Source organism: Perissodus microlepis, chromosome 20 (assembly GCF_051167445.1).
Source record: "Perissodus microlepis isolate ML-2025 ecotype Zambia chromosome 20, ASM5116744v1, whole genome shotgun sequence".
NCBI lineage: Eukaryota > Metazoa > Chordata > Actinopteri > Cichliformes > Cichlidae > Perissodus > Perissodus microlepis.
This window is the reverse complement of record NC_140480.1, coordinates 4082485-4093388: the sequence shown is the minus strand read 5'-3', so window position 1 is coordinate 4093388 and position 10904 is coordinate 4082485. Positions and strand designations below refer to the sequence as shown.

At 42.5% G+C, this 10904-nt stretch overlaps 1 protein-coding gene across 2 annotated transcripts; it reads right to left on the bottom strand.

Moving 5' to 3' along the window:
• Nucleotides 1-148: 148 nt before the first annotated feature.
• On the bottom strand, nucleotides 149-10354 carry sypl2b (synaptophysin-like 2b). Of its 2 annotated transcripts, none has more exons than XM_084917923.1 (7): nucleotides 8604-10354; nucleotides 3410-8526; nucleotides 3188-3265; nucleotides 2378-2496; nucleotides 2079-2274; nucleotides 1530-1721; nucleotides 149-1416 (listed from the first exon to the last, which is right to left on the bottom strand). In XM_084917923.1, the coding sequence occupies exons 2-7, from the start codon at nucleotides 3425-3427 to the stop codon at nucleotides 1309-1311; spliced, it is 711 nt and encodes a 236-aa protein (XP_084774049.1). In that variant the 5' UTR covers nucleotides 3428-8526; nucleotides 8604-10354; the 3' UTR covers nucleotides 149-1308. The 2 variants fall into 2 exon arrangements, with proteins under 2 accessions (XP_084774049.1, XP_084774050.1); XM_084917924.1 differs by having other exon boundaries at nucleotides 3410-8754; nucleotides 9966-10354.
• Nucleotides 10355-10904: the final 550 nt, after the last annotated feature.

Here is a 10904-nt window from a genome sequence, read left to right as displayed (position 1 = left end):
GTAAAATTTTTAAGTGGGGCACAACCATTACACACGTAACCCTTAATGTGTGTAAGACCTGAACTCCAGTGTACCCGCCTTACAAACATGTTATGCAATATGTGCTGCCACTGAAATAACAGGCATAAAAAACTGATCTGACAACAAATACGGTTCTTTCTTTTAATCAAGCAAGACATTTCATGTCCACACAATTTCTTTCTGTATTCGACCACAGACTCCATTCTCTTCTGTAGCATTTTAACAACAATTTGATTGATAAAGCTGGAAACTGGGAATCAAGCCCGCTCACAAAAAGTAGGAAATCATAAGAGTGGTGGAAATTAAGGCAGATGGCTTGCATTCCCTTATAACAAAGAGGAGGTAGAAGCCTCGCAAAAGAGAGATAAGAAATATACAATTACTGAAAACAGGCAAGAGATTAGTCAACCGTTTAAGAAAAAAACAAAACAATAAAAGAACCAATGAGTAGCTAAGCTCACACAAGAGGGTTGACAACATTACTGAAATAGTGTATTGAACAATGTAATTTTAATACAAACTCCTCAATTTAAACACACTCCTTGATTTAGAAAGATCTAGAAACAGAAAAATGCAAGCCCTATTGGGAGAAGCGCCCAATAAATATCTTATAATTCCAAGCAATCGTGAGAAATGTGAAATTCCTAAAGAGTTGGCATGCTCCTAATGAACAGAGGCATCACATACAACAAAATATTTAGCCGTTAGTCTAAACAAATGAAATCAGCCTGACGTGAAGAGATGATGAGGCGTAATAACAAAAAAGATTAAACGGGACTCTGACCCACTTTAAACAATCTCACACTGGCTACTTTTTTAATGAATTTTTTGAAACTCTATATTTTCAGGCCTTTATAATGAAGATTGTGCTGAAATTCGTATCCACAGTCTACAGTTGTGTTAAGAATCAATGCACTTAAACTATATTTTATTTATTAGGTTTCTTGCACTTCATACACTCAACAGCCCTGAGCCTTTAAAAAAAAAAATTCTGAATGCAAAATGTATGGTTACAAAATACTGCACATCCATAGTCTCATTAGAAATAAGGGGCCCTTCATATTTGATGCATAGATATAAAAATGTTCTTTGTAAAATGTGCTTGAGAGAAAATCCAAATCTGAAATTAATACTGCAAAAAAAAAAAGAGCAGTCAGTTTGAAATGCATTTGTTATACGTAGAATAGTATTTTTCCTTTTGCAGTCCTAACCAAAAGCATTTGTGTAGGAACACTACATGTTAGACTATTTTAAAATGAAGTGGCTGTGTAGTTAGAATGGCTTCAGTCACCCCTCCACATTTGCAGGTGGGTTGGCTGATTTGTGGAAAGGCGTTTCCTTGTAAATAAACCAGCAGTTGCCTCCCCACAAGATGAGGTTAAGAAAACCAAATACCTGCCGAAAAATAAAACAGAAGAAGTCAAAACTGTACATGGGTAATTTTAAAAAAAGCAAGGGTAATTATCCATTTAAGGCTTATCGCTTAAAATAAACTGCATAAAGCTTACCACAGAGGCATTCAATCGACCCATGGAAGGCAGAGCCCCCGTTGTGCACGTGTGCACGCCACCTTTGCAAACGTCAATAAGAGTCAGCAAGAATGTAGGATCGGTAGCCCTCTTGACATCAGACAAACCTTTACCCCAAGCAGAAGATGATACCAACCACAGGAAGGCGAACACCGCAGTCAACACCAGGTCCTTATTGAGCAGCAAAAAATACATGTCACTACAAAACCCACAAGGAGACCCAACTGAAATGTTTTCAGCAGAGAACAGAGCAGTGTCCAGTGTCTATTAGCTGCTTGGAAACCACACCCTCCCCAGTTTTTCATTTACATGTCTCTGTTAAATCCTCAAACTTGAGAGTGGACATCTTGTTATCTCTGCTCTCCTGCATTACTAAAGTGAATAATTACAAATCATAAAATATGTCCTTACTTCAAATTTGCTTTAAATTGGTCGTTCTGTAATGTCATCTTGACCTGTGAGCTGTTTGGAGGACGACCTAGCTAAGCCAAAACAACAGAGAAATAGAGTGAATCCAGTCAAACCTACCAGGATCGGGCCCCGACTAGGTTCCCTGTACAAGTGGTTGTAACACAAATAGATGATTAGTGTGGCGGTGCTGTAGAGGAACGCAAACACACCAATACAGACATAAAACTGCGCAGAGGATGAGTGGTCTCCAGTCAGAAAGTAATTAGTGGATGTTTCATTACAGTTAGGGACAGCGTAGGGATGATCCATCAACCTGTGTACACACAAAGAACGCATTAGAAATTATGACAATCGTTAAAGAAAACACACTTTCCGGTAAACTGGAATCTGAGGTGTGGCACTGTTTGTTTTGGCACCTGAATGGGTAGTCAAAGTTTGCTGTTATTTCTTTATTTTCTGTTCCGTTGCATTTGACATTGATGCTGGATGAGCCACTGTAACCTCCGGTTGTAGCAAAGGCAAATATGGAGAAGACCTGCACCCACCCACCCACCCACACACACACACACACACACACAAATATATAAGATAAAGGGATACAAATTAGGTGCTCAGGATAGAGTGCTGAACATAACTGTCACACACATGTACCCACACTTCCTTCCAGATTTTATGCAATTAACTTTTTTTTTGGTTTGGTTTTGTGTAAGACAGGAAGTCTTACACAAAACTATCAGGGTGACAGCTGTACAGAGTAGCAAAATCCGGTCTTAAAGTCATGCAATGCTGCCAGAATGCTTTATCCAGTAGCTGGAAGCGCAGAAATGAATATCAACCTGCACATATGAAATAAAATTTGGTTTTATGCGGCCACGCATGTTAATCGAACCCTATACTGTAAACCCTCTGGCGTGCAGAACACTGAACATCCTGCCTGCTACACATTGGTTTTTGGTTTGAGCCGCATAAAGGCCTATTATAGGAAGGCATCTTGACTCGAGTGCAACTGCATGCCGTATTTATAACGGTGCTACAGCTCAAATGATGAATTGGATGGCTTATCTGGGCGTAGCAGTGGGTCACAAGACAAATAACACAATCAAGTTATGAAGTAGTTTTGCAGCCAAGGATCGGCTTCCTACGCAAAGCACACCCCGCCAAACAGGCCATATGGCAAAAAGTAAAAGGAAAGAAAGAAAAAAAAGAAAAGCGAGGAAAAAACTTACCCATTCTAGCAAACGGATGAATGCCAAAGGCTCTTTAAGAGGTCCAAAGTCAAGACTGAATCCCGAAGTCATCACTTTCTAATCGAAAATAAAGACACAGGGTGAGAAAGACGGAGTTGCACTGCCGAGGAGGGTCGGGCGTAAATAGGAGTGTTTGCTCAAAAGTGTCCATTCATCAGATATACGTCATTAACAGCTAAACTCTTCCTGTAGCGCGTTTACCTGCGCAACGGATTCCATTGTTTCTCCAGACTCAAAATCAGAGTTTAGGAGCGGTTATGAATCGCCGATCCTGGTCTCTTTGCAGCTGTGTCGAAGATCCTTGGTCTTGTCAAAACTTTTCCAACAACTTCGCTGACTTGGAGCTGACAACACGTGATCACCGACGAAGGGGGGCGCTGCTTAACAGCAGGGCTCAAAGTGGAGGAAATGCCATCCGGTAGCTCCTGTTTGTTTTTCGCCACTAGGCGTGCATCATTGTAGGTTACACTACACAAGGAAGAGTTTTTCAGAGCTTTTTACAAATGCAAAAAACATGTGAAATTAAATTTTACTAGTTGCCCTAAAGACACAGAAGTGTAAGTGCCAGAAGTAAACGTGGTATTTGCAGAACATTTGAGATCACACAAGTTATTCTTTATAGTTTTCATGTGGACTTACATGAGCTTTAAGTGAGATGTACCATTAATTTAATCGTCCTGATAGTGTTTCTTGTCTAAGACTTGCCCGTATATGTCTTAAAGTTTGCTCACGTTTGCTTAGCTTCACATCCTTCATGCATGGATGTCTTTAGTGTGTATATAGTATGAGCTGTAGGCCTGTATATGTGTCCACAGCTGCACTGTGTCCAAGTGTATTTAATGTTTCTGAAAATTGCAGTCAGGTTCTGTTAAATTTGTTGACATGCTGTGGAAGCAAATTAGATTCCCACTATGATTCCTGTGAATCATCTGATGGTGCTGTGCAGAGTTTATTGCATAGAATGAAAAAAAAAAAAAAAACCAACCAGGATGTGTTGACTTAAGGAGGAGCCTTTTAACACTTAAGTAAATTTGGCATTTTTTTTATTAAGCCTGTTGAGAAACTCTTGCTTCGCTTACCAAAGTGATGACCATTTGACCTTTTGAAAAAGTAGCGATTTATTTATTTCGGTGTCTATAATCTACTTGTCACATTTTCAAATAATTCTTTAAATTTAACTATTTTGCTACAAAATCTTATTGGTTAAACTGGTGCATTAGTGATGGCATTGACACTGCTGTGACTCAGATTCAGTATTGAGCCTGTATTTGTTTGTTTGCCCATGGAAGAAAAGTCAATAAAATCCAAGATTTTGATGTGTGCAAGATCAAGGGAACAGTTCACCCTGTCCGGGATAGGGTTACTGGGGCGCCCCCCTCCCCAAGCCCGGGGAGGGTGCCCAAGGGTGAGCATCTGGTGGCCGGGCACAGCCCGAAAAGGGGACATGGGCCCATCCTCCTGCAGGCGACCAGCTGGAGGCACAGTGGGGGTCAGGTCAATGTGTGCCGCGCAGTGGCCAGGAGCAGAGGCCCTTGCGGACCAATCCCCGGCTTCCAACACTTGCATTTGGGACATGGAACGTTATCTCTCTGGTGGGGAAGGAGTTAGTGCATGAGATTGAGAGTCACCGGCTAGATATAGATCACCTCAACGCATGGCTTGGGCTCTGGAACTCTGTCTCAGTCTGGAGTTGCCCTTGATGAGAGGCAGTAGGCTGGGGCTTGTATCGAAAGGATCCAGTTGAGGTGGTTCGGTCATCTGGGACCGATCGTGGCTCAAGAGTTGGCAGTTTGTCTTGTAATCGGAAGGTTGCCGGTTCGAGCCCAGTCTCGGTCGTTGTGTCCTTGGGCAAGACACTTCACCCGTTGCCTGCTGGTGGTGGTCAGAGGGCCCGCCTCTGTCAGTGTGCCCCAGGGTGGCTGTGGCTACAATGTAGCTTGCCATCGCCAGTGTGTGAATGGGTGGATGACTGAATGTGTAAAGCGCTTTGGGGTCCTTAGAGACCAAGTAAAGCGCTATACAAATACATTTACCATCTGAAGACCTGCACCCACACACACACACACAAATATATAAGATAAAGGGATACAAATTAGGTGCTCAGGATAGAGTGCTGAACATAACTGTCACACAAATGTACCCACACTTCCTTCCAGATTTTATGCAATTAACTTTTTTTTTTGAGCTAAACAGCTAAAAACACATCTTTTTAAAATTGCATTTTGTTAACTTTTGACTGTTTTTGTTTTATACCTTGTAAAGCACTTTGTGATCTTTTATCTAGAAATGTGCTATATAAATAAAATTTTACCCCACCAGGAGGAGGCCCCGGGGGAAGACCCAGTACATGGTGGAGAGATTATATCTCTCGGCTGGCCTGGGAATGGCTTGGTGTTCCCCCAGACAAGCTGGAGGAGATGGCTGGGGAGAGGGAGGTCTGCGCATCTGGATGGATGGATGTCTATGTGTATTATATCACAATGAATTACCAACTGGATTAAAAAAGACAGCTGTGACTCTCAACAGCTCCAAAACCAAAGATTCACATATAGATTACTAATTTGATTGTTTTTTTTAAGGAATTTGTGACATCAAGGTACAGAATGTGGCTAGGGGTTAGGTATAATTGAATATTCTTCGTTATTGCCCCAGTCATGCTTCTCTTTATTTAGTGGGAACCAGTTTTATTTTACTTCATATTGTGGATATAAAGTGCATATCCCACAATAAAATTTGGCATAATCAAAAATCAAATAATCTAGTGCTTAACAAACTTAACAAACTGCTTTTTGTTTCTTTGTGTTTCTTGGCATATTATCAATTATATTGTTAGTTAATTGATCTCGTGGGAGGTTAGGCCTCCAGTGCTTAACAAATTTGTGAGACCATCTACCACAAAAATAAGGAAATATAAATATTTTAGAAATCTGTCAAAAACATGTTTAAAATGACTGAATGCACTAAACTGAATTCATATTTTTACACACCCATTTTAGCTGGCACACTGGACAGAAATTAATCAAGAGAACATTCAAACACTAAAAAACAGATTTTATTTCTGTCTTTACAGGTGAAAGTAAGCAAATGCAATCTGGCATCTTAATCAAAAGATAACAATGTGCTGTCCAATTTTTCCAGCTTTGTTTGTAAAACTTGTGGATATTAATAATAACTATATTTTAACATTAAAACCAACATTTCAAGAGCTTATGCATATTGGCTGACTGGCCTTTAGCCATGAAACATAACAAATGATTTGGGTTATTACCATTCATCCATCTTCTTCTGCTTAACCAGGGGTCATGGTGGCAGCAGCCTAAGCAGAGAAGCCCAGACCTCCCTCTCCCTGGCCACCTCCTTTTGCTTGTCCGGGGGTCAGGGAAACAGTAGGGCATTCCCAGTCCAGCTGAGAAATATAATCTCTCCAGCATGTCCTGGGTCTGCCCTGGGGCCTCGAAATAGGGGAACATGCCCAGAACACTAGCCTAAGGATAGCCATAATTTGGAGAAAGCTCACTTTTGACTCTTGTATCCACGATCTTGTTCTTTCAGTAATTACCCAAAGCTCGTGACCATAGGTGGGATGTGGACATACACTCAGGGTATCTTAGGTACCCTGGCAGAGTGTATAAGGATCAAATGGCTCATAGCAATGGGCCAGACTCCCAGTATTCCCAAATGCCTTCTCCAAACCCACAGAACACATGTAGACTGGCAAACTCCCATCCACCCTCACATATCCTTGATAGGGTAAAGAGCTGGTCCAGTGTCCCGTGACCTGGAACACTCCTTGTTCCTCCTGTATCCAAGGTTCGACTAACAGATGGACTCTCTTTTCCAGCACCCTGGGATAGACTTTGCTGGGGAGGCTTAGCAGTGTGATCCCCCTGTAGTTGGTGCAGACCCTCCAGTCCCCCTTTCTTGAAGATGTGAACCGCCACCCTCGTCTGCCAATCCAGAGGTACTGCCCCTGATCTACATGCAACAGTGTAGAGGTGTGTCCGAAGACAGCCCTACAAGATCCAGAGCCTTCAGGAACTCAGGGCGGACCTCATCCATCCCAGGAGCTCTGTCACCAAGGAGTTGTTTAATTGCCTCGGTGACCTCACCCCTGGTAATGGACGAGTTGTTCCCCTTGTGTCCAGACTCTGCTTCATCTACGGAAGACCTATCAGTGCAGTTGAGGAGGTCCTCAAAGTATTCCTTCCACCGCCTGACAATATCCTCAGTTGAAGTCAGCAGCGCTCCACCGGTACTTTACACAGTGCAGGTACAGCACCCCTTTCCCCTCCTGAATGGCCTGACGGTTTGCCAGAATGTCTTTGAGGCAGTCCAAAAGTCTTTTTCCAAGGCCTCTCTGAACTCCCACACTCCCATAGTATTTGCTTCAGCAACTACTTGCTCTCTTCACTTGAGTGTCCACAACATACAGACACAGATCTGATGATATGAATACAAAATCAATCATCGACCTGCAACCTAGGGTGTCCTGGTGTTACGTGCACTTATTGAAAAACTTATTGTGGTGTGAATGAGACACGACGGGTCCAAGGATTATAGTTTTGAGCCATCTTTATTGACATGCGTCACACCACAACAACACCAACCCCTGAGTCCCCGTGTTTTAACAGCATCTGCGTGATCTGCAGATGCCGCGCAGGTGCGTCCGCATGGCACCACGGGCCACGCCTCACCACACTTATGTTCAAACGTGGTGTTCGCTATTGATAAACTGTGGTTTGCACAGAAGTCCAGTAATGGAACACTCATCTGGTTCAGATCTGGCAGGCCGTTCCTCCCAATCACACCCCTCCAGGTTAAATTGTCGTTGCCCACATGAACGTTGAAGTCTCCCAGTAAGATGACAGAGTCCACCAACTTGTTCCCCAAACCAAAGGCACAGTGAACTGTTCCCTTGATCTTCTACTCATAAAGGTTTTTGAATGGCTCTTTGTCTGGTCCCTCACCCAGGACCAATTTGCCATGGGAGACCCTACCAGGGGGCACCCCCCCCTGACAACATAGCTCCTGGGACACAAAAAACTTGTCCACCACAATAAGGTAGCGATTCAAGGAGGTTATTACCAATACTGGTAATTTAGGGCAGCTGTGGATAAACCATACATGTCAAGAGCCGTAGTTCAGCACACAAGCTGGACCCAGAAGCAGAGACAATACGCCAAGGTGCACGCAAAATAAACTCTATTTCTAACTACGGGTGTCCCGAAAGGGTCAAAGGAAAACATGCCGAGTAAATGGGAAACAAAGGGACCGGGAGATAAGCAACTCGGGAACGCCGTAATCAGGACCGTGTGAGGCTGCAACAGAAAGAGGAAGAGAGTTACTGGGGAGCGGCGGAATAACAGCATACGTGGGGTAGAGTTATTAATCTTACGATCAGGGCTGGGCCGTGGGAACCGGAGGGAGGGGTGAGGGTCCACGGGAGAGCTGCAGGGAAACAGAGGAGATGATGACCGGTGGTGATCCGAACTCCAGGCGGGCAGGAGGACAGACAGGAGGAGGCTCAAAACATGCCGAACGGTTACCTGAGCACACAATGAAAGGATTAGCGTTGTTCAGAATTTCACAACCACCTTCACCTGGGGGCCAAGTTACCGCTGAAAGGTGACTAACGGACTGGCGTGGAGCAGCTGGCTGAGCAGGGTTAAATAGTCCACGTGATGATCGCCTGGAATGGGATGCAGGTGTAGAGTCGACAGCCACACCCGTGGGCGTGGGCATCCCATCAGCTCCTCGGACACCGGGCCGCGGACCATGACAATACATGTGCTACATGCAGACATTTCTGCATCTCTGCTTTTTAAAGACACTTTGTTTATAGTTTATTCAATGTAATATTTAATAGTGAACTGTAAATTTTGGCTTTTTTCAAGGAAGCAATTTTTATTCAGTGTTTTCATAAAAGCCTTATTTTAATGCATTTACTACTACTGAAACCTTTCAAAATGAAGTTCCACCCCTGTGTGCATGGATTGTCAGCAGGGCAAACGATTCAGCTCCCACATACCGAATAACTTACATATGAAATTATCTCGCAGGCCAGATATAATTGGATGTGGCCCGTGAGCCGTACATTTGACCTGGTCTAAACATTGTATCAAGCACTGTAAATAGGCATGCACGGGGATCAGGTGTGATCCCCTATTAGATCCTACCTTCTTTTATATATTAATGAATTGCAGAGCCAAAATTAATCTGGGTGTGGTATTTCATGCTTTTTCATGCTTATATGTCAGAGCTTCTTAAAAGTGGAACTTTTCTTTCAAACAATTGTTCAGGCACTAATTATGGCTGATAGGCTCCACTAAACAATTTCATTTGTTTTAATGACAGTACAAGGTGAGGAGGATTTTTTTTTAACGATACCTGATATCATAGCAAACAGCTAAATGTTAAGTGACTGCACAGTAAGAGTGATTGATAGATATTGAGATTTCTGCAGATGTTAAATGAGCATTATTAAACTCATGTCATGTGATTAACGTGACTCTTGTCAATGTGGGTCAAACTTATTTACACAGAGGCTCTCCTTTCCCACAGTCTCAGTGAATGGCAACGCCTGTTTATGGGCTGGGTGCTCAGGCAAATTAAGGTACACTGTGCCATCTATTAATATGACTAATTTTCCTCAGCACACTGTACAGCAGGACTGGAAGATTCTGGTTCTTTTAGAAAAGCTCTGGTCTCGTTTTTGCAAGTCACATCTCGAATGAATAAAACTGCCTTTGTTCCCTACCTTTTATTAGCTGACTATGCAGTGGGAGGGAGTTCAGGTCCATTGTAAGTCCTCTTTGTGAAGGAATCCTGCTTCACAGTTGTGATTGTCGGGTTTCCTGAATGTATCTGAATAAAGAAACATACTTTGAATAAACAAAACTAATAGGATATCCTTGATGACCCAAGAAACATTTGGGAGTAGCTAAATTCTAGATTCAAACTCAAGTTTTCAGGGAGTTTTATGCCACTGAAACTTGTTCAACAGGTTTTTTATTTTTGGCTGCCATGCTATGTCAATGTTTTTGCTGCTGGACTGGCTTGAGCCACAACACTCAAGTAGCATGACTTCTGATCTAGTCTACCCACCTTCATTTATATGACAAGATATTATTTTACTCCTTCACAACAGATTTGCTGAAAAAACTAAAACCCAGAGTTCAAATGTGATCACAGGTATTGGGTTGGGGTTTTGCATATCCAGACAGCTAAGGATTGTTTTGAATTTGGGTTAAGGGTTATTTTAAGTTATTTTGAACACATGACCAGTAGTCATGGGATTATTATGCATCACATGCACAAGTCTAATGAATTGTAAATTAGTCAGAATTGAAACAGAATTGCTAAATGTACTTTGAGAGGGTGCCAGGCCATACAAAAAATCGACTTTGATTCATTTAAAGAAAATTGTATCATACTGTATGATTGTATGTAAAGATAACTGAGGAAATGGTTAAATTTCTTTACACTGACAGAAAGAGCAATTTCACTGGTCTGGCCCACTTGAAAATGAGCATGACATCCCTGGTGTAGAGTAAATAAATGTATGGTTAAATGTGGCTCGTATATAAATGCCAGACCATTCCTCCACTCCATTCCATTCTTTTGGCACTGCCTTTTCACAATTGAACCAATTGGAAGGCCTGATAGGTGGGCCACAGTTAAAGACCAGCCAATCGCA

Excerpts from the sequence above, each read along its gene's own strand:
- sypl2b (XM_084917923.1), bottom strand. Across the intron at positions 2,497-3,187 it reads TCATCCGTTTGCTAGAATGG|GTCTTCTCCATATTTGCCTT; the intron begins GTAAGTTTTTTC and ends GGGTGGGTGCAG. Across the intron at positions 1,417-1,529 it reads GTCGATTGAATGCCTCTGTG|GTATTTGGTTTTCTTAACCT; the intron begins GTAAGCTTTATG and ends ATTTTTCGGCAG.